This window comes from Cinclus cinclus, chromosome Z, assembly GCF_963662255.1.
Source record: "Cinclus cinclus chromosome Z, bCinCin1.1, whole genome shotgun sequence".
Lineage (NCBI taxonomy): Eukaryota > Metazoa > Chordata > Aves > Passeriformes > Cinclidae > Cinclus > Cinclus cinclus.
In genome coordinates this window covers 48,877,240-48,902,200 of record NC_085084.1, presented here as the reverse complement: position 1 = coordinate 48,902,200, position 24,961 = coordinate 48,877,240, and the positions used below count along the sequence as shown (strand labels likewise).

Genomic DNA, 24,961 nt, shown 5'->3' with positions numbered 1-24,961 from the left:
AATCCTTTCATCAGCCTAGAAAGTAAGTAAAGTCATATAATAAGCATATTAATCTGGTTTTATTTTACACTACATATAATTATAAGTTGTTTTCAAGCACAGAGCTTGTAAAGCATACCTAAGTACAAACTAAAGCAAGTGTGGAAAACATGGTAAGAGCAAGGCAGACCAACAGAAACTGCAGTAACATGACACTGTTTTTAGCATGTACATTCCCCCTACTCTGCACCTTTCAATAAACATTTCAATAACCTCTTTTTGGTGATAAAGATCTTGCTCATCTCTGCCTTCAGAAGAATGGCATCACAGATTTTACAGAGTATGAAGAGACCCACAAGGATCATTGAATCCAACTCTTAAGTGGAATGGTCCATAGTGGGATCTTTATATGCCATAATAGCTGCCATATTTTGCTAAACACCATCTGTAATTGCCTCGCCACTTACATCTACAGGAAAATTGAAATCACCTTCAGGTGATTATTTTTCTCTGTTCCAGAGGCACTCTGTGCATTTACTTTAACTTGAAATAGCCAGCCCCATGAGTTAGAATGCTATCAGAGCTCTGCAGGTTCTCCACGCTCCTTTGGTTCATAAGAATAGCACCAGTGAGAAATCACACCTCACAAAAGGGCAATAAGTCTACTGACTGATTATTGAGCAGTTTCATTGTAAGCCGACCTTCTGAAAGGATTACTAAAATCACTAGTTGGACACCCATTTTTCTGCTTGGCTGACATCGTTTCGGCACCTCAAGCTACTGAGGGTACCTCCTCTCTACCAGCTTCTCTCCCTGTGATTTTCACACACCTGAAGAACCTCACTACCATATTCAGGCTTCCTAGACCTGCATTCTGTATGAAATAAAAGATGAAGAAAAGGGAGCACCCATCCCTTTACCATGATGCCATTATCAAATTTCAGCCCTGGAGAAAAAAAGTGTCTACAATCTCTGGAAAATCTTGTAAACTAACTGCATTCTAAAAAAACCCCAACATTTCTGGAAAATGTCTTTAACGTAGGAGACTAAATTAGAAGGAATTTTAAAGTAATTTTTTAAACAGTACCGCTATGAAATACAATATTAGAGAATATCTTCCTTTTTCATTCAAAGAAAGTAGTTTGAAAACCTCTGCCTTCCACATGCACTTACTTCACCACAACCCTCTAAACTACAGAGCAGCTCTGAAGTGTCAGAATGTTAACTGTAGAGAGAATAGACCCAGACAGAGCAGCAGAAGGAAAAACTGAGAAGGCAAGCCAACAAAGCTCAAAGGAAAATATAGAATTAATAAAAAGGAGAAGTTGTGAATATTTTAACATATCCACACAGGGGATTATTTTTCTTCTAACAGTTAAATGTACTTTTCCTTTCATCTTTGGGCAAACGTCAAGACTACAAAAATTAAAAAAGTTACCTCATTGGATACATCTACAACCAAGTTATCGTCACTCTTGTCCCCATCACTGTCCTATTAAAAATAAATAAATACAGTGTTCATTTCAATTAGTACAGTAAGAGGCCAGACAGAAAGACTATGCATCTACTCGGACATTTTTTGCTTTTCCCAAACAAAAAACAAACAGCCTTCCATTAATTATTAGCAAGAGGAAGAACAATTAAAACAGAAACACAACACCTTTTTTTCTGCTACAATAGTTGAAAGATGGGGATCTCACCATTAGTGCAAGCTGGTCCAAAACCCCTCCTTATTACCATCGTAAACAGTGTTACCACTACTCTTAAAAGACAAAGGTACTCTGTTCATACACTAATTTTAATTAATTTAATTTAGATACAGTACTGTTTTTGCATATCTGGAAAAACATCAAAAAAACAGATCTCAGGAAAATTGAGCTTACTGGCATGTTTGATGAATCATCTTCTTTAAAGTGATAGTAACATTTTCCCCCCTTTTCCAGAAAGGCAAGTTTTTGAAATCAAAAGTTTTGGGAAAAAAAAATACTTCAGAAATGCCAAGGCATTTCAACATTTCTGCCCAAGAAAAGCAAAATATTTGGATGTTCCTAAACAGAAATGTTCTACTGCAGCTTGTCAAGATGCATTGTGCCTGTTTCATTTAGATGGATGTTCACCTGAGCTGGCCTACTCATGACTGCTGTTACTGTAGTGCCTCCTGGTCCCTCTCTCCAACAGAGGCCAGAACGCCCCAGCAGACACATTCTGAGGTCTACTGATTTCCACAGTGGCACAGAGTGTTTCAATCACAAAGGCGAGTCTACTCAAAATTAAACAAAGAAATCAAGTGAATGTCAAAACTTTAAATTTTTTGGGAACAATTTTGATATTTCCAATGAAAGTACTTTTATGCCTCTATGCAAACAAACCAGACATGTAAGATTGCTCAATTGTCCTCCATCTCTTGCTTTCAAAGTGTCTGAGCTTTCACAAGTAACACTAGATCCTTCCTCCGACTTTGGGCCACAATACTTTAAAAAAACAAAACAAAACCAAACCAAGCTACCCAAAACTAACCAAACAAAAAACCCCAAACAAACAGGTAGTTTCAACCCTTCCCTTCTGTTAAAAGGTGAATCTTGCTCCAAGAAATACCATGAACATATTAGGGATCCAAGAGCGCCACTGGACACAGAATGGTCACTCTATTTGCTGCTCAGGAAGCTATCCAATCAACAGGTGCAAATGAAGGACATAAAAGCTTTATCTCCAGTTATCTGCTACCTCTTGAGAAGCATGAAGCACCCATAGGGCTAGAACAGGGGGGAGAGTGTGGGAGAATGTAGGAGAGGGGACACTTGTTTGACAGAAATGCCCCTCTGGAGGAAGACAAAATCAGTTGCAAAGGAATGTTTAAGAGAACCCCACTGACTTTGTCATCTTAATAAATAGAAATTTCCTGGGATTATCAAAGGCAACACCTGTAACTTCTACTAATATCAGACTTTACGAATAAAGTCACACACTGAAACTACATAGGTACTAATATGAAAATCAGTCAAAAGTTAAAAAGGGAAAAAATTTCACTTTTCATACTTATTCCAGGAGCTATAGGTCCTACAACTCATTTATTCCCCTTTTGACAAAAGTAGTATTTCTTTGTCCTTACAAGGGATTAATCTAAAATTATCTCAAAATCAGCAACTCTGTATTTGCTTAATTGGTGGACCATCAAAAAAACCCATCTTCAAGATTAGAATAAATCTGGAACTTTCAAATAACCTTGCTTTGCTCCATTGTTTAATTTGATGCTGTCTTTAGCTGCAAAATCCATTTCAAACAAACAGTGGATAGAAACATATTTAAAATTCAGATTAAAAACTTCTTCTACTGTGCAATAGCATCCTTTACATTTCTTTACAGTAGAAACACAAGAAAAACAAGTAAGATTTTTCTTCCTTTTTATATCAAGTGTAGCTTAAGAATGCTTAATCTCCAAATATTTAAAATGAAAAATGCCAATAGAATATCAAACCCTTACAGTTAAGGGAGTAACATGGGGAAGTTTGCCAAATCTTTTTGCAATCAAAACATTATTATTAGAAAGAGGTGGAAATACTACTTGAAAAACTATTAACAGCATTAAAACATCTAATAGCTGCTCAAAGATATTATCCAAATGGAGAGGAACTAAAATTACCCTACCAAATACTAAGAAAATAAAATGGCCCCTAATTTTCTCTTGGGTTTCAGTATCCAAATACTAATTAGTGATCTGAATCACATAAACCAGACAATTTGCACATTACTGCTATGTCAAAGTACAGTATGTCTTATTAAATTTAAATTTTGTTTTTCAGTACTCTCTCACACCAGTACTAGTCTCTTAGGCCTGTTCAAGTACCATCCTGTGTTTTGGCTGAGACTTGAAGTCAAAAGCCTATATGAACCTTCTGATGTTCACATCCATTGCTGTACTGAAGTGTCTCTTTGAAATCAATTAAACAAGAAGCTAGTAAAAATACAGAACACAAACCCTGAAATTTCAACACTTCAGTTTGCTAAAATTGCCATATCAGCCAAAAGTAAACTTCAGTAAATTGGTACAGCCTGACAGCATATAAAATTTGTAATGGTAATTAAAACTCAGCATGGTAATAGCAACTTATCACTAAAATATACCAAACTCCTTCTCAATAACAAAATCCTCCATTCCAAACAAACCTGCAGTTTCTAGAGCAGTCCAGAAACAATGTCACTCAAACTCTGAAAAATGCCCCAGAGCACAGGTGAATCCCAAACAGCTACTGCTATTGAGGACTGTTACTTCACAATGTCCCAAACTACTGAGTCTTTCTCTTCCCACAGTTTGAATCTTGTGTCTCTCCAACACATATATTCATGCACTAGTTCAGCCAGAAGAAAGTTGCCTTGTACTTCACAGCTCTTTTACTCCTCATACAAGCACAGTATGTGCAAATAAATTAATCATTTCCTTGACACAGATTTGCTTACATAGTGGCTGGAATCCTTATCATCCACCTTTCTCTTTTTGATGTCATTGGCATATTCAGGGCCATTCCTGCGTTTATCTGTGCTTCTTAGACTGTCGGGGACCAACAGAGAATTACTCTGTAAAGACAAAAACACAAGGTCAACCAAAAACTCCTTTTATTATTCCTTCATGTATTCTTAAAAACTCAAACTGATGTGACAGAGGCTTTAAAAATGCGATACCTACTTAGTCTTTAATTCAATTTAATTCAAAACAAAGTCCTCCAGGCAAACATGTACAGCTTCATGCATTCTAAGAAGCTTGCCTTTTCATTGTTGAACTTCTCAAAAGTTTAATTCACCTGTCAGTCACCATTTATTTAACTAATCAATTCAAGTGAATTTAGGAGAAGAAGCAGACTTGCAGTTTATTAATGAGAAAGTAACATTGATTTCATTACTTTTTAAATATTCAGATTCCATGTAATAAAAGAGATTTACTACACCATCTGATTGATCAGTCACTTTTAGAACATCATAGATTGACAAGGCTTTGGTATATACACCTACAGGTATGGACAGATAAACAGCAGCTTGCCTTTAATGCCTAAAATAACAAGTATTTGCTGAATACGGTTATGCAGTAATCAATTGTTAGCTGGAGTAAACTCCAATTGGATTCCTTCAACAAATGTATTGCAAACAAAGATCAAATATTTTTACTTCCAGCATAACATTCACTACTAGTGTGAAATTAAGGCTAAAGTGTTGCTTAATCAGACTTGATCTGAAAAACTGAGGCCAATACACACACACAAAAGACAAAAGCAAAGACTAATCTTTTCCTCAAACTACATGGACTGCTTTCATTCATGCTAAGTTATGCTAAGTACAAACTGTTGACCCAAAGAGCATTTTAGACATTTTTCAGTCACATGACAATTTGATATGCCCATGATTCCTGATTTCCATCTCCATCTCAGTTCCAGCTAAAGCATTAAAATGTGTTACAATGAGTTCTTTTAAGTGCAGGATTAGCATATGCAAGAGGCAATTTGTTCACTGATGTGTTAATGCTGTGAACAATACTGAATGGGTTGAGAAAAAAAATCTCCTTTCACAAAGACCTGGTAAGCCTAGATCCTAAAAGCCAAGTACATGCTTAGATAAATATAGGCTCACATAAATATATAAGTAAACACACATTTACATGGATACACGTATCTCTCTCAAGAGAGAAGTCTAATACCAACATGTACTTCAGTTTAAACTCTCAAAGGACATATTTAGATCTACCCAAGAGACATAGATATTTACTTGTAATAGATCGTAAACATATACAAATAACCAGTGAACTGTGCACTGAATAGCTTCCCCTTTAAAACCTGAAGACATCAAGGTAGTTCTGCTCAGACACAAATGTTTAGCCCCAAGGAGAAGGACAAGGAAATAGGGTACATAAGGCAATCTGAATCCTCTTTTTCCTAATTCAGAAGCTGCACTTTAAAGCCAACTCTAAGCTCTTTTATTCATGACTATTCAAGCTAAACAAATGCCAAAGGGCTTACATAAAGCATATAGGAGGGTCTATTGAAATTCAGTATAAAGAAGCTCAAAATAATGTCTTTACCAAAATGTTTTGTAGCTAAAAGGTGGGCTTGTTGGATCATTGAACTAATTGCCTTGACAAATACATTTGGAATTTAACCCTTTATCTCCTCCCAGATGCACACATATTCAGAGATTCACTAGTCTGAAAACCATTAAAACTCATTGTCAACATTTTAATGTTGAATCCATCATGTTTGTAGCAGTAGAAACATCTTAAGAAGCAAGGTGTCAATTCAAACTTGACCAGAGATGTTTTCCTCTTAAGGAAGAAAGTCTTTTAGTTAAGAGATACTTTCCTTAATAAAAAATAATTTAAAAAACCTTTTTTACTACTGAAGAGTTTAGATTAAAATGATTAAAGCAGTAAATGCAGTAAATGCAGTAAATTAAATGCAGTAAAGAGAATAAAGTCAGCTCCTTGCTTTAATTTTCAAAAAAAAAAAAAAAGCGTGACTAGCAGAAAGGTGGCAAAGAGGCAACATCTGGAAAAAATTTAGCAAACCTGCTATTTGGAGTTACAGCTTGCAAAATTATGCCTATAGGCATAACTACAATAGCTGTTTTGTTGTGTTTCTTAATTTTTTAATTTAGTCTACCTAGACAACACAGACAATATTATATAGTGTTTGTCTTGTAGAATTCCAAAACTGTGAAACATAATGCAGGAAATCCCAGCTCCCACTGTGTCCTAAATGCCAAAGATTATTGGATTTGTTTTTTCTCCAAAAGACTCATGGTTTCTCACACAAACATGCAATTATATCACAAGCCTATTCTGCAAAACATATCCCCAATGGTCATATTTATATCACCTTTCTATAACCTACCACACTAACTGAAACCACTGCTCTCTGTGATCAGAGTATCCATGCTAGAAGCAGCTCATTTCCCAACAGCTTAATCAGAAATTGCAAATAAGACTGTACTCTTTTTATGGCAAAAATCTATCATTAAACTCAAAAAAATAAAAAATTCCTGTTTTGCTTCACATAGAAGTTCAAGAAAGTTCTAAAAACTGTGAATAAATCATTGAACTATGTGAAAATACGAATCTTTAAAAGTAGTGCAAATTGCAAATCCAGAACACTGAAGAAAATATTAAATAAATGAAAATATAAACAAGAACTGGTAAAGAGATGACAATATAAGCCCTGGGCTATTGATATCTCTCTCCCTTGTAGTGTTAAGGTTCAGGGAACACTGAGGACAGCATACTAAAAGCCACCTTTCCTCATTTCAGCTCTGGCAGTTTATACTTGCTGTATGCCTACCATCAAACAGGGCCAGCCAGAGGACAGAAGCAACAGCTTCACAATATTGGAGTCTCATTATCTTCTCTTTAGAAGAGTGATCTATTTAGTTCTCCTAACTAGGTCTACTAACTGACTTATTTTCAAAAGTAGGACAAGAATTTTTATTTTGGCTATATTTTTAAAAATAATTCTACAGAAATTTTCAGTTGGGATAGATCTTCAATAATAACCAGCTTATGCAAAAAGGGCAAAAAGATATATACATTCATAGTTTATATCTTAAAGAGAAACTGCATGGCACCAGTTTTTGTCTTAATTTCAACAGATTAGATACATGACTGAGGATACTCCTTTCATGCTTAAGAGTTCAGTTTCTTAAGGACTACCAATGAAACATTTGCAAACCATGAAGCTCAGATCAGAGCAAGTGGTCAAAATCAGTTTTATGTGTTTACCTTTCCTTTTCATCATTTGCTTTATACACATGAAGCCCTCTTCTTCAAATAAGTCCCTAAATTTAAAAGGTTAATGTAGCACTGCCTCCTGTCACAATTACCAGACCACATAAATGCTGTACAACAGGCAACTTGTGATCCTCAAGTAACTCTTCTGCCAGCAAAAGTCAAATACTGACACCACCAGAAGGCAAATGCAAAACAAAATCTTAGTTGTGATGCATTGAATGAAGGCAGGTCCCCTACTAGGAATATAATGCACATTATTCAAATGCAGCTCTTTGATTGCTGTACTGGTCCCCACTGGTACCACTTCCAAACCTCGACTACATGCGCCAGAGGTACAGGCTGAGACCACACAGTATTTCATTTATCACATTATCCCACTTATAATACTGTACAGACAATTCATACAGAGTAGTACATACAGAACTGACAACTGACTTTATGCTGATCATTACAGCAATTAAATAACAGTACTTTCATTACATCTGTGCACATGGTTCAACTACACCTGGCCTCAGTTAAGATCTTCTCTAGTGCTGGGCTCCTTAGTCGTCTTACTCCCCTTTCCCCCAAAGATATGCACACATGTAGGCTTGCTCTGTGCTTGGTCATTGCCCAACTCACTGTGCATCCATGCCAAGGACAGCCATCACAGAGGTCACCACAGCTAACAGCTTGGCCTTGCCTGCTTTGCTCAGTAGAGTCTCTGTGTTTATTTTATCTAACCATGCCTGTAATGCCTGCCCTGCCACTGCACCACTCATGAGTCCTATCCACAGATATGCACAAATAGACTGGAATCGGTGCAATTCCTTGCTGAGTAGGCAAAACAGAATCAAGTCTAACAACTACACCCAAAACACCAGCTGCTCTTTGTTAGGCCTCACTGACAGGAATACAGTAGATACTGGAAGATGGACTTTAGTACCCCCCAACACAGGCAAAAGAAGATTGTACTCAAAGCTATTCTAATCCAGAATAATTAAATTCAATTTGTTCAATATGCTTATCACAAACATGCATGTCAAGAACCCAAAATAAAGTCAGTAGGTTCTGTGTCAAATTACTGATGGAAAGCTACTTGACTTCACCTTCTTTTTAAGCACCATTTTAAGTTATATTGATTTTACAATCAGAAGACATTAATAAGGAATAGGCTGATTTCAGTATTTTCAAGCTACTGTTTGTTAAAATCAATGTATCCAGAAACATTTTTACCAGACCACCTCAATCCCACTGTCCTTTGTCATCAACTTTATACTGTCTTCTATCAGCTACAAACTAAACTGCAACATAGCAACCCACAGCTCTTACATATAAGCAACCTCTGCAGTAGTCTGGAACCATTCTTTCTTCAAAATGTCCAAGAAACATACATGTGCTATGCTGATCAGTGCCCTAAACTTCCATATAACAGCTTTTATGAATTTTCTACCTCCATCAAAAGAATTTAAACACAAAACAAAAGAAGCTTGCACATAGTATCTTCCAAAAAGTAGCACTCAGTTGTTCGTGGCCCCCTTCTGCAAGACTGGGAGACAAAGAATAGGATAGAGAGATCAGGGCACAGAATATTTTTCTGCTGTAGGAAAAGAGCATTTGCTTTACAAAACAATAGCAACATTTATGCTCTACAATGAAGGCAAAAACATGTCCAGGAAAATTTATGAATACATCCTAAGTCTTAGAAAATAAACTCAATGTTTTTTATGGTAAGATAAAAATGTAAACACCAACAAATATAAATCCTAAGCACACAATGAAGTAAGATTTACTGTCTGAAAATTGCTACTGTTACAACAGAGTGCATCAAAACATTTGCATTTCTGTGCTGTCCAAACAGGATACTAAAACAGTGGGAAGACAAGTAATAAATGAACACCAACAGGTTTGAAAAATACTGCAAGTATGTTTCCTAAAGAAAATACTGAGGACATCAATGTTCCTTTATATTGACATTTTTCAAAGCTTTCAGTTTCAGTTGCAAAACTTGCTTCCTTTGCCTGGCTTCACTATCTGCAGCCAGAATTTGCCACATTAGAAGGGATGCCTGCACTTGCAGAATAACAGGACCCAGTTTGGGATGGTTAGAGATACAACAGCCAAAACCCACCAGCCATTACCCACGCAGGCATGCAATTGAAATCCGACTAAAAAGTTTTAGCACTCGTGTAGTAAGTATACCATTATTACCAACTTACATGTAATACATTGCACAAACATGCATTTACAAAATAAACTTTTCTTCATTTCACTTTCTGGAACTTGAGCAAATATATAAAAGAAAAATGTAGCCCTTGCTATTTAGATATAACAAAAGCAGTTACACTGGTCAAAAAAGATAATGAAACTATGTCTTTATATTAATTTATAAATACAAGAATTTCAATAATTTTAGTGTATTTCTAGACATACAATATATAAAAGCTTGTGACTGCTTATTTATTTATGAAGAAAATTTAAAAAAATCCAAAACTAATTTAAAAATTAATATCCTTCAATCTGTCACAATATGCTTTAACTCAATGTTATGTCACAAAAACTCAATGTAAAACCCCATAGACAAGTGCTAAATTTTAACTTTTCAAACTTCAACATTTCAAGTTGTTAGCTTCTACTGCTAGTGCTCAAAGGTCATACTAGACATATTTGATGAAAATCATACTGTAGATCTGCACAGTAATACCAAACATTATGGTGAATTTAGGATTTTTAGCAGCACTATTACTTTTAAAATGTTATCCAGAGAAGTAATTGATTTTATCTTGATGACCCAGACATGATAAAGTGATTTCAACCACACATAATAACCAAACAGACATGCTGCTATCCCTTGTGTACATGAGACCCATTTCTTATTATCCTTAAAAGTATATTTTACATTAAAAAAAAAAAAATCAAGAGAATTAGAGAAGTTTGACAAGCCCATAATTCCCAGCTGATCATTTTAGTCAAAGAGCTGAACTTAAATATCTCTTGAATTATTCTTTGATTGAAGGTCTCCTTTACTGTTAAGTCACGATTTTGATGTAACACTGTACTTAAACAATTTTAAGTCCAAGTTCACCTGCATTCAGCTATTAAAGTTTAAGTTAGCTATGCAGTGTTATCCTACACCAAGACCAAAAAGAAACTAGAATGACCAGAGTATAGTATCCAAAATTCAATATATCCAAATGGCAAAATTCTTTTATGATATAAAGCCTCAGATTATTTAAAAGTTAATTACTGATAAACTCATCATAAAAGCAATCTGCTTCAGGTAATAAACAAGCAATCATCAGTTAGACATATGGATACAGAAGCAACTGCAGCATAATTTTAAAACAGTTTACGTAAAATTTGCATCTATAGTAAACTAAGCATGTGATGCTGCAACTCTCTCCCACAGCACAGGCAAGAACTAATCTCAGCTACAAGATGAATTCAGAGTACAAATTTCACAATGCTAAGCATCTGATTTTAAACTCAAATCCTTAACCAAATTACATGATTGACAGGGCAGGGGAAGCTGTGACCAGAGCAAGGACAGGAAACAACAAACAAATCAAACCATATTGTCGTCACTAGACAGGGATTCCTGCAGTCAACTAACAGCACTCAAAGATCTATGTCCCACACAAAGCAAAAGGTCCTTAATAAGTCAGAGACTTCATAAAAACCCAGATTAAAATAATTTCTGCAGGTACATTGTCACTAATAACTTTAAACAAGCTGAAATGATGCTTCTTGCTTAGCGATCTAAAACTAAAAGACTGCTGCAAAAGATATAAGATAGTTTCCAGTACATAACTGTCAAGCAAGCTTTGTATATATATATATATATATATATATATATATATATAATAAGCAGCAAAAAAAGTCAGAAATTTAGTACTGTACAGTTGTCCATCAAATAACTCTTCCTAGTTATTTTCTAATTCAGAAAAGGAACAAAATAGAGTCTAAATTCACCTCTGATATGAACAAACAGAATAGGCTTTGTTACTTCAATTGACATTAAGTTGCATGTGAACATCTTTAACAGATTAAAACAGCAATATCACTCAAAACAAAGCAGCATGAAAAGGAGCAAGTAGTTCTTTAGAGGGCTTTTCAAAAAAGGCCAATTCTATTACAGCTTATGTCTGAAGGGAAAAAAGTATTGCTGTAGTAATAATACCTGAAGCACAAAATAAGCAGTAATGACATTAGTATGGCTTAAACAGATGCATTAAAAAAACCTCCTAGGGCCAAAGACCATCTGACACACTTAAAATTCTCACATTTAAATTTCTCACCTGTTCTCCAACTCTAATTCCTGATATCCTACAGATTAAAAATCTTAACTCTGGGCTAAAAATGCTGTATTTGCAATGTTCTTTTTGATTTTGCAGCTACATGCCCCCTTTCTGCCTCCAGTAAGCAAAAGTTCAAGTTTACCTAAAAGCATTCTGCTCAAAAACAAAACTCTTTCACACAGTCCATCAAACAAATTATCTGGAGTTCTGCACAAACCAAGACATATTGCAACAGAAAACACATACACCTTGTATCATGAAAATAACTAAAAGGAAGACAAAACAGACAAACAGCACAACATCTGATTATTACATTACTGGAAATAGAAACATTAGCAGGAATATTGGTACTTACTGTGCCTGGCTCTCTGTCTGCTCCCGCAGTAACCAAGAAATGGACAGACATGCCCGTTCAGACACAGAGGCAAGAACAGAAATAAAAAAGGGGGGAAAAAAATTAGAACACAAGCCACAAAGTTTTAAAATGGCTTTTATTTATATAAGTCATTGCACATTCCTAATACAGTGATTTCCTGAAAATTACAGTACTTTGTAAACATGATTTACAGTTTAACCATACACAAAGCCTAGTTTTATTTCATGACAGAATAAATTATTTTCTTTTCAAAAATTAATCAAGTGCAATTTTGCCCAATATTTAACTAAGTACTAGGAATTAAGCTTATGAAACTAAAGTAACAGATGCAATTATCTAAATCTGTTGTTTGAACACATTCACTTCAAAATTTAACTTCTTGTTCCCCCCACCCACCCATTTAACAACATTACTTTCTTTGAAAAAAGTCACCATTATGCAGATTAACAATTTTCCACCATTTGGTGCAGGCCACTGCTATTACAACTGAGTATTTACCAGGATGTCAAAAGACCCTGCAAAGTATAGAGCAGGTGACACCTAGTGATCCCCTTTAAAATATTGAAAAATTCCAAGCTGCATTTTGCTTCTGTGGTTTATATGCAGACATTTTAAAGTTTGCCAACAGTTTTTTCTCATTCTATATAACTTGAATTCTTTAGAGATGCACATTTGCAGCAACGTGCAAGTTTGACAATGTCCTAATCAGGCCTGCCATGCCTCTCACCTCTGTGGTGGTCTGCATCGTGATGCTTCTTGTCATCTTTTATTGCCAAGTGAGATTGCCCACCCAAAGCACTGGAGAGGGCAAGAAGGCCAGCACTGCTTCCAAGCGGAGGGATTCCTGGAGGCTGAAGTCCTGATGGATGCGGTGTTAGAGGCACTGGAGGTCCATGGCCATGGGAGAGATGCTGAGCCTGCAATTGCTGCTGCTGTTCCCAGCGGTACCATCATCCCCAGAAGAACAACGCATAGCACATAGTTTGGGAAGGATAAGGCAGAAGTTTGGTTAATTATTGAGAATCTATAGTGGATTCTAACATTTATTTGTTTCTTCTTAATCTAGTCCCTCCCCTTTAACCCACCACACTACAAACACTGCATTATATCATGCTGTCTGAGGACAAGTCTGCTCATGTCCCAAAAGAGCTAGCTGGCTACTTATTTTGCAGCCCGACAGTAAGTTCAGCACCTACAGATTGTTTTGGGCAGCTGCTGCCTACCACAGCATCTCTGGCAACAAAGAACAGCAGCAGAACCACCTTTCCATTTCTAGACAAAGCCTTATCACTGTTGTGCAAAAGAAACCAAAAACGTTTCAGCAGCAAGACTGATTTAAACTCACATCCTTCTCTTCCCCCAGTTTGGAAGCAGCAAGTACATTTCTATCCTGAATATTAGAAAATGTAAACTATATGATGAATTCCATATTTAGCAAAGTTTAATTTGCATTTTATTCTAGCCCAGGTTTTAAGGGGAAAGAGGAGAAATTATTCATGACTTAACACTCTGTTTAGGAACTAGCTTTGAGCTCAAAATACAGGTATTTTAGATAGCATGGAATTCTCAACAAAAAACATGGCATTAAGGAATACCTCCACCTATTTTAAAAGGTGCTTGGAAGACCAAAATGGTAATGAGTGGACATACAACCCTGTAATCAATCTGCTAAAATAACCTGGAAGAAATTTTAGAAACAAAATTTTTACATTAGAATGTCTTCCCCATAGATTAAACATTAATATATTTTATAAAACTTTCATGATTCGATTAATGTTTACCAAGTTCAGCTATCCATTTAATTTCTCCAAAATGCTCAGCATAGGCTATTTTTTGAAAATGAACGTTCAAAACCACCTTTATCTTAGTCATAGTTCCCCTAATCTGCTCCAGGTTAACAAATATTCTGCCTCTTTCTCCTACTTCCTTATGTCTGGGCATATGAGCAGAGCAATCCTCTCCACCTTGGCCACTCTCCACTACCCCTCTGTTCAAGGCAGATACCAGGAAAAACCTAGAGTGCCATCCAATTGATGGGACAAAAAATGAGACAAATAAATATATGTCTGACTATGATGAACTCAGGTGTGACAAGGTGAATGCTAGTGGTCCTGTATTAGCAGGTAAAATTGTTACAGTACTGCTGGCAGCTAGTGAAATTCCACCTGGACTGCAGCTAACAATATTTCACCCATCACTCCAAAAAACTCATCTCAAAATAATGCAGAAATACTTTATTTGTTTATTTAGGTGTGAAGACTTTTCAAGACAAACTGTCAACAATACCTGTATAACATCTACTGGTATATGAATGAATTAATTTATTACTATTTACATGTATAACTATTGAACTCCTACACTTTTATTTCTCATAACCCCATCCCAAAACATGCCTTAAGCGGTTTATAAAATTGTGCAGAAACAGGGGCTGGCATTCAAGAACTCTGGACTGCACTTGCCAATTTTTCACTTTTCTGCTATCCCAACTGTCATGCAGCAATCATTTACCTGCATTTTGATATACAAGACATTCTTTAAACTTACCATGATCCATTTAGTCTATTCTATAAAGCCATATGTTTACCACATCTTTCTCTCACCACATATCAGGAATTTATTTTTGAGTGCTGCATAAAAAGCCATGCTAGTCTACACTTCAAAATATATATCTGATCACCACTCTTTTTAGTATGTTTAAAATATGAGGTAAAAGAGAAGCACTTCTTATTCTTCTAATTTACTGTGTTTACAACAACACAAAAGGCAACATTTTGAAGAAACCATTAGGAATTATTTTAAGTAGTTAACACAGTAGACCACTTTCTACAATATCAATCAGTTTTTGCTAATGAAGCTTCACTTAACTGTAAGGTTTGACAGGACTGCAAAAGTTTGTTTTGGGGCTTTTGTTTTTTGCCTCCAGTCTCTAAAGAACAATACAACATCCCTCTCCATAGACTTTAACAAGACTTTAGTAGTTTCCAGCACATTTTGTCAAAACAGGTGATAAACCAATATTTTGGCAGCCTCTCTCAGGGACAGTTATTTAGTCACCTCCTTCCTCATTGACCACTTCAGCCAGGTCAGTCATCTGCACTCTAGCTCTGTGACAACATGAACAGTCAGGACTGTACAGCACTTCTGGCATTGGTCTTAATTGTCCCCAGCTGCACTATCACACCACATTATCCAGTCTTGGTGTGAAACTGCCTAAGAATAAAAAGCAATTTATTCCTTCCAAACTGGCATCATGGAGAAGAGCCTCCTGCCTTCTCCAACAATAAACTCAAACTAGCTTCTTTTGCAGCCTGACCAGGGGAAAGGCTTAAGCTAACATTTTAAGAATTATTAGGGACACATTACCTACCATTTCCCTGGCGCAGGTTTGTAGCCTACATACCATGTGTTATGAAAGCCTGAGAAATGAGGAACAGATTAATGCTTTCTAAAAGGCTCTGAAGCTGAGAGTGGGAGGTTTGTCTTCACTGGTGGTATTGCACATGGATAGTGGGGAGCAATGGGCAAGGTGTGGTCTGAAAGCTGCAAGTGCATGGCAAAACTGCTCTGCACATTTTTGTAGCTTTACAAATGGATACTTACAGGCATGACACACAAAGATCCATAAAAACAGCACTACATGGAACTGATTTAAGACTGAAATACTGATAATGGTCTTTTAAGCCACCAAAGTTATGTCATAATTTCATGTTTATTATCTGATGTTCTTTGCTGTTTAGGACTTAATATATTGATTTATCTTTTATAGGTTATTTATTCGTAATAGGTTTCAAGTTCTCCCTAAGAGATAAGAGATCATCCATAAGGATGATCCTTCCCAGAAGTTCATATTCTTTTTATTTAAAAAAAACCTTAATTTCAAAAAGCATATTGTTTTATCATTGTAGAAGGGAGAAAAGGAATACGTGCTGCACACAAAAGAAGAAATTAAAGACCAGGGAGAGGGATAACAGCAATGTTCACCAGATGCGTTTCGTAACTAATCATTTGCCAGAGTAGATCCTACAAACAATTATGTTATGCATATAATCACTTTCCCATCACTTCAAAGACACTAATGCCTGCTCTGTAACCTTTTAAGAGCTTAGCAGCAGTGAGATATAAAACGGAGTAGGTTGGCAGCAGTATCATGGTCTACTAGGCATGTTCATTAGCAGTTAATTAAAAACTAGACATCTGCCATAAGAAATGTGTTCAAAAAAGGATGAGTAACAGGTCTGTCTTAGTACCAATTATTATCATTATTTGCAGAGCAAAGGCTGTGTCCACTTTCAGAGGAAAGTGGGAAGGTAGAGAAGAGTGCAATGATGCATACTTAAGTGACTGCACTTAAGATAATGAGCCACAGCAGTGATTTTAAAAATATTGTTAGTTCACCCACCATTTTGTTGCAAGCCCAGTTGTTCTTCATATTTGCAAAGGGAGAAAAGGAATTACACACTCATGTTACTATACTGTTTAGATGTTGGTTTTATTGCCTCAGATTTTTATTTCCCAGCACCTCCACAACCAAACCATGAAGACCCAAAACTTGGCATATAAAAAAACAGCATTACTGTTGCTGAGCAAGCACCTCCTAACAATTTTAAAGGTAGTACAGCTTTTTATCTCCCACATTGTAGGCAAAGTCTAGCTAAGAAGAGATCTTGAATCAGGACTTTAAATGTGGAATTACATTTTCAATCTCTGACGAAGGCTTCCAAGTACAGAGTTATTATGTCCTTGTGAAACAGAGTTCTTATAATTAAACAGTGACAGGTCTCTCTTAGGCTCCTTGCTCAGAAGGATACAGAACGAACTCCTACAATCCCACTCCTCACCTTAAAGCAGCTTTGTTGTTTTTACTCTGGTTTTTGAGTAAAATCAAACATATGATTTTATTTTAAAACCTTTTTCACTTAAATATATGATTTTTAATCCTTGTCATTAAGCACTTAGAGCATTCTTCTGTTCTTAAACAGATGTACGATGTACTCTTCTGTATTTCTTGAAAAGCACTGAATTAAAAATTAAGATGTGATTGCAAGTGAACAGGGGAAAAAAGGCTATGTTTTGTCCCAAAATACAATAGCTGTCTTCTCTTGTATTTTTCTAAATAAACACTTGAAAAATAAACACAATTTTTTTTCCAAAATCTTATCAGCACTAGCATCAGTAATATTATCAACAGTCAGCTGTTGATGATGATGAACAGATGTCCAAGATCCATAGAGGTGTTCTGAAAAAATATCTGGAAAACATAAGTCATTCAGAGACCTAAAATGTAAAGGACAATGTTTCACGGCAACTTTTGTAAAACAGGAGAAATGTGATTTTGTTCAACTCAAGCAGACAAAGATGTGAGAGAAAAAACATGCATTACTGTGTTCAGTGTCATTATCATATTCACTTCCTCTCTAAAGGGACATCTTCCAGTTTTTCATTTGCTTCTTCGAATTTCATAAGGAAGTGAGAGCCTGCATCAAGTATCTGTGGCCAACAAACACAAGAGGGCCACTGTCTTAGCACACACAGGTAGTTGATCAAGGAATAGCCTTTTCCCTCACTCTTTAGATATATTAAAACCAGTATTGCAAATATAACCTTTCAAAAAAGGAAGTAACTCAAGACTGTGCTCCTGTCACAACCTGTTTTTTCCCTCATCCTAAAAAAAAAAACCAAAAAAACTATGCATGCACAACCCACAGCACCAGCAGTCAAATTTGGCATAAGCAAACTCAACAGACACTCCAGGCCATTAATTAATACTTACATTTGAATTTCTGTAAGTACTTTCTAAAGAGCATTTCAGCTACAGGCAAGAAAATATTTCAGGACAATAAACAATCACTTGGAAGAATATATTCATATTCTTCTACAAAAGTGACTGTATCCATGGACATGGGAAGAATAAAAGATACCACCTATTTAAGACTTCTGGCACGTCTTTGATATGGCCCCCTCACAAAACTCTTGCCACTCAAATAAACAGTGCATTGAGGGATGGATTATTACACGGATGAGGAACTAGACGGATGACTGCATGTGAAGAGTCAATGAAACTTAACCCAAAGAGTCAACAGCTTCACACCTCTGTGGAAAGCAGTAACTAGTGGTATCCCTCATGAGTCTAAAATGTGACCAACACTACTCAACATCTTCATCAATAACACAGGCAATGGGACTGACTGTGCCCTCTGCAAGTTTGCAGCTGACACCAAGCTGTGCAGTACAATTGATTCATTTAAGGGAAGAGGTGACACAGAGATGGACTTTGACAGACCTGAGAAGTTGGACCATCTCATGAGGCTCCAAAGCCAAATGCAATGTCTGGCTCCTGGGCTGAGGCAATTCCTAGACTGGGGGTTGAAGGACTTAGGAATGGCTCAGCTGAAAAGGACTGGTGGGTGCTAGAAGATAAATCATTGGATTATTGTATCTGCAGACCAGAAAGTCAACTGTATCCTGGGCTGCATCAAAAGAATTTGGCCAGCAGGTCAACGGAAGTGATTTTCCCTCTTCTTCCCTCTATATCATGAGATGCCTGCTGGAGTACCATGCCCTACTCTGGAGTCCAGAGTTCAAGAAAGATATTAACTTGCTATAGCAGGTTCAGAGAAGACCCACAAAAATGATCCAAGAGGGCTAGAACACCTTTCCTAATTAAAAAATACAAAGTTGGGGTTGTTCAGCCTGAAGGCTCCAGGGACACCTTACTATTATCTTTATATACAAAGTAGGTTTGTAAGAAAATGGAAAGAGACTCTTTACCAGGACTGTAGCTATAGAGCAAGAGGCTGTGGTTTTACACTGAAAGATGGTAAATTTACATTGGACACAATGACAAAATTCTTATGTTGTGGGTGGTGAGACACTGGATGCCCCATCACTGGAAGTGCTCCAAGTCAGACTGGATGGGATTTTGAGCAATCTGTCTTGTAGATGGTGTCCCTGCCCATGGAAGAGGGGTTGGGCTTCATCTTCAAATGTTTCTTCCAGTCCAAACCTTTGTATCATAGGCCAACAGATTTATTAATGAAATATCAAATATGCACTGCTTACTCCTCTATTTCCCAGTTTTGCTTTGGCAGCAGTTGTCATGTTTCCTTCTTGATGCTTCTACATGTTTCTTTTTCCTTGATAATACCACCACACAAAGTGTGTCAATAATTTCTACAAGACACTTCCTACTAACCTATTTCAACCCTAATCTTCAGTACCACTGAAGCAATTTACAAAACTTAAGGTCTGAGTTTGGTTTCTTTTGCTGACAATACACAATAACTGTGTAGAGTGAATGATACACCAGACAGCTGTGATAACATTCACAGAGAACTCAACAGGCTGGAAAAACTCACAGGAATCTCATGGCATTCAACAAAGGCAAGTGCAGTATACTACATCAGGAGGAACAATTACATAAATTCATATATGTTGGGGTCCACACAGCTAGAAAACAGTTTTGCAGAAAAGGTCCTTCCATACCAAATGGTTTGTGAGCCAGCAGCAACATTCCCTTGTGAAAAAGCAGCTGAATGGCAGCCTGAGATGTATTAGACAAAGTACTGCCAGCAGGTCTAGGGAGGGGATCCTTCTTCTCTACTTATCACTGTTGAAACTACAACTGGATATAACTATGTCCTGTTCTGGGTTTCTCCCTACAAGAGACATGAACAAACCAGACCATCCAACCATGTGTATAGAGATGGCTAAATAGTCCCAGGTCTCTCAGCCCCTCCTCATATGACATACCCCAGTTCCTTACTGCCCTATAGTCCCTTATAGCCCATCACTGTATGGCCCAATGACAAGAGACAATGGGTAAAGACTAAAACACAGGAGGTTCATCTTGAACATTCAAACACAATCATTTTTGACCGAGCCCATTCACAGGGTACCCAGGGAGCTTCGGAGTTTCCATCCTTGAACACACCCAAAAGCTATATGGACATGGTCCTGCATAACTGGCCCTAAGTGGTCCTGTTTGAGCAGGGGTAAGTAGATCAGATGACCTCCAGCAGTCTCTTCCAACATTACCAATTTCATGATTTGCAAACTACAGAATCACAGAATGCCTGAGGCTTTGAGGCACCACAGAGGTACATCTGATCCACCCTCCCTGCTCAAACCAGGTCACCCCAGAGCATATGGCACAGGATTGTGTCCAGACACCTCTGGAATATCTCCAGTGTGGGAGAATCCACAGTCCCTCTGGACAATCTGTTCCAGCACTAGGTCAACCACAAAGTAAAGACGTTCATCCTCATATTCAAATCAAATTTCCTGTGTATGAATTTGTGCTCTTTGTTGCCTGTTGTCCCATTTCTCGGCACCAAGCAGAGCCTGGATCCATCCTCTGATACCCTCCCTTCAGATACTAATAGACATTGACAAGGATTCCTTTCAACCATCTCTCCTTGAGGCTGAACAGGCCCAAGTCTGTAAGCTTTTCCTCATAAGTGAGGTGCTCCAGTTCCTTGATCATCTTTGTAGCCCCCCTGCTAGTGACAGGCCGGCCACTAGACCATGTGCCAATTCTTACTGCTTACTGTTGTACCCCTGTTAAAACAAGTTTTAGAAAAATTAGTTAGGTACAACTATAATTAACTACTTCCTTTGAAATATTTATTCTGGTCAAATTGGTTTCCTTGTTTCCTCATCTTCTAAATCCTTTATTCTAACAGAAAGGAAGCCACACTCTACGACAGTAAACAAACTTTAAAGTGCCCACTATTGCATGTCTAGCTAATGAACCATGAATGTGGGCTTGCAGAAGTTGTTTGAAAACTATCCTTATGTGAACAAGCCACAGTGCCTAATGTGGGAAGAGAATGCCCCCTCAGAAACAAAGAATAGCATCTTCAGCAAGTCTCCTCCATCCATAAACCACATGAAATGTCATTGTACTACAGAAATTTAAGTCCATAAAAGGACAACATTGGCAAAAGTTCTTCAAAGCCATATATTTCACATGCCGAATTTGTGTGGCAGTGGCATGATTAAGGCCCTCTCATGGGTAAAATCTCATTTCTTTTTCATGCTTTATTAAAGGAGATGTATAGGGTAGTGTCTTGGGGTCTTCACATTGATTTTCCACTCCCACAAAAAGCAAATGAAACCCCACAGCTTTACTGGGAAGAGAATTTATGTCAGAAAAAAAGTAAATATCCAAGTCAGAAAGAAGATACAAGTTAACTCCAGTTTGTTAGATTTCTGAACAGAAAGCTCTTTGAAATTTTTCCCATTTCCTGTTTTCACTTGTTCAGGCAACACAAATCGCACTAATAAGTATCAATTGCACAACAACATTTTTAAGCAGTAAAGGGTTGCATAAATTGCCTCTCATAAAACAGAAAGGCAGTATGCCACACACATTCTCCAAACAGTCCTTTTTGCATGAATAATTTCAGCTCTAAGGTAACTGAAATAAAACAGAGAAGTAGTATTTCAGTGCTCCATGGATACAGTGATTCTAAGTACAGTAAGCCCTTGTGTCACTTTAACTATTAAATGAAAAAAAAAAATAAAATACAGAAAATCCACCAACATGCTCAAAGTAATCCATTAAGCTACTTCAAAACATGAAGCCTAGCTGGAAACCTGTACCCCAAGGTTCAAAATAACCCCAGTATTGTTTAACCTGTTCATCAGTGACTTGGACAGAGAGACAGATGCCTCCACAGAAGGTCAATGATGACACAAAGCTGGGAGTACTAGCCAATACCCCAGAATACAGTCTGCCTTTCAGAAGGGCCTCAATAGGGTAGAGAGATGGGCAGAGAGGAACACTCTGAAATTCAACAAGGACAAATGCAGGGTCCTGAACCGGGTAGGAATTACCCTGGCACCAGCACAGGCTGAGGCTGATCTGCTGGAAAGCAGCTTTGGAGAGAAGGACCTGGGAGTCCTAGTGGACAACAACCTGTCCATGAGCCAGCAGTGTGCTCTGGTGGCCAAGAAGGCCAGAGGTCTTTTGGGGTCCATTTGGAAGACCATTGGCAGCAGGGCAAGCCCTCTACTAGCAGGACTCCTGCCCCTCTACCCAGTCATAGTGAAGCCTGGTGAAGTTATTAAGGTGATTAGGGAAATGGAATACTTCTCATATGAGGAAAGGCTGAGAGAGCCGGGCCTGTTCAACCACTAGAAGAGATGACAGATGGGTGCTCATCACCGTCTGAGTATCTGAAGGGAGAGAAGATGGTGGCCCAGGTTCTGCTCAGGGGTGCTGAGCAATAGGACAAGAAGCAATGGGCACAAACTTATGCACAGGAACCTCCACTTGAACATAAGGAATAGCTTCTTTACCGTGCAGGTGACCAAGCACTGGCACAGGTTGCCAAGAAAGGTTTTGGTGTCTCCCTCAAGGGAGATATTCAAGAACCATCTGGACACAAGTACTACACCATGTGCTCTGGGATGACCCGGCTTGAGCAGGGAGGTTGGACCAGATGCCCCCCTGTGGTCCCATCAAACCATACCTATACTTTGATTCTGACTCTCTACATGCCTTCTTTGGCCTGCATTCTGAAATATTTTCTACTTTTATGAGAAATTTTGAATTTTTTCAATGTGAAAAAAAAAGTCTTCCAACACCAGAAAGGCTTGGGCTGCTCTTACATGACTAGTACCAGTACACACAGTAGCTTTGCTGAATCACGAGATCCCACTCCTAAATTTTAATACTGTAGCTTTACACCTACAGAACCAAGAAAGAGGTCTTCAATGCTTCCCAACATAATTTAAAAAGCATTTAAAAGTTACCCTTCAAGGGTAACTTATTAACCCTTACATAGTTTCCATACTACCACTATACATCCCAAGGAAGAAAGGACTTATCTTTCCCTTAGAACAAATCTGAGCAGCAACTCTTTCTTTGCTGTGCCTTCCTGTCTTACTATAAACATGTAGGTTTCACTGCCTTTCCTTTTAGCATCTTCAAGGGCAAGCCCAGACACCAGAATTAAAAAGATAAGAGATAATACACTTCAGATCACTTTTGTAAACAGCAAATAACAGGTGTGGGTGACCCCACCCAAATGATTCACCACTATACCCAGTGAATAAACCCATCAGCTGTTTTTCCACAGAAGTGATCAGCAATTAACTATTTAACAAATTTTTAGTGATAATTTTTAAATGGCAGGATTTCCCATTATCATAGAAGGAATAATTATATAGCACTTGCCAGCAGGACTGGCATTTTCACCAGAGAAGGACTGCATTAGCAGCCTCTGTGGATCATCCCACGGCATGCAGGCAGAGCCCTGCAGTGAGGATGCAGGGCATCGCCAGCAGATGGAATTCTTCCAGTTCAGTGACATCTTCTCCCCAAGGCACATTAACACTCTACTACTATAGCTGCACCCACACAAAGGCTTTTGTCCACAGAAAAGGGATTTCTTCCTTCCTCTGTGCTTTAAGGCAATGCAAGTCAACCTAAAACTCTGTAGGTTGTACAACGTGCAGAGCCACTGAAGCATGAGTACAGTGACACAACAAGCAACCCATAAACTAAAGATGCCCTTTAGTCAGTATAATCTTTTATGTTTATGTTAGCCCACCACATTTTATGTGATATATACACGGTATTTTACATCTTAATATATCACTAATATATCATTACATATGACATACATATTATATATACTGTTCTGATGTTATATATATATTGACTATTTATACTTCTACATAAAAGTATAGATCTTTGGTGTGTTTGTACATATAAAAAATGTGCATTCCAGGGCTCATTTAAGAACAATTACTGTCTCAAACACTTCATAGCAAAAAAAAACGAACCAAAAAAACCACATAGAAATGAATCAGAGGATCATGTTTTTAAGCCCCTTGTATTAATTATGTTATTTGCTTTTTCTAAAACTTTGATAAAATCATGTTGTTTTTCTTTTCTTCGGCCACATTATGAAGAAATAAGGGAAAAACAGCAAAGTTGAAGGCAACCAGGAGAAAAGGATTGCCACAATGGAAGAGCCAGACAAGCCTTTGTAAAAAAAGATGCCACAAGACAGGAAGAGTAGAGTCAGAGTCACCACAGAAAAAATTATTGTTGCTCAGGAAAACATGTCTCCACCAAAGGACTTTCCAGACTCCAAAATAAAGTAACAAATTCAGAACCACAGTCTACAAGTCACAGAAGATGACCTTAAAATCTCCTGGTCCAGACAAGAAAACGGCTGGTTTTCTGAAACCATTCACATTCCTCTGTCACTGTCAGTCTAAGTCAGTTCAAGAACAAAGCTTTTCTTTAATTTTAGACAAGTACATATTGCCTTCTCTGAAGACTCAGATGCAAGCCTGAAGTCTCTAGAATGAAGCTGTCAGCACACATTGCTTCTACTCTGCAGAAACTGCCAGCACATTTCATTTCTGCGGCAACCATAAATTCCTGCTATTACTCACCTTCTAACCTCAAATCTATGTATTTGCCTTTTTAGCTACTGTTAGCATACCACCACCATCCAACAACACTTCAAAAGCATGCTCCTACTGCACAGCTGCCAAAAACAGCTAGTTCAAGCATGCACCAATTTGGAAATGACTTACAGATATTAC

The 24,961-nt window shown here is 37.5% G+C and overlaps 1 protein-coding gene across 8 annotated transcripts in view; it reads right to left on the bottom strand.

The window, feature by feature from the left end:
• The window catches only part of TLE1 (TLE family member 1, transcriptional corepressor), a 70,749-nt gene that overhangs the window by 15,923 nt on the left and 29,865 nt on the right, over positions 1 to 24,961 (bottom strand). For 5 of the 8 annotated variants that reach the window (XM_062513757.1, XM_062513759.1, XM_062513761.1 and 2 more), the window contains exons 7-9: positions 13,106 to 13,326; positions 4,435 to 4,549; positions 1,418 to 1,471 (exon numbers count right to left, since the gene is read on the bottom strand). In XM_062513757.1, coding sequence (XP_062369741.1) covers positions 1,418 to 1,471; positions 4,435 to 4,549; positions 13,106 to 13,326 — 390 coding nt within the window. Of the gene's footprint in view, positions 1 to 1,417; positions 1,472 to 4,434; positions 4,552 to 12,373; positions 12,391 to 13,105; positions 13,327 to 24,961 lie in introns of all 8 variants that reach the window. The other 3 variants (XM_062513758.1, XM_062513760.1, XM_062513764.1) reach the window with 1 other exon arrangement.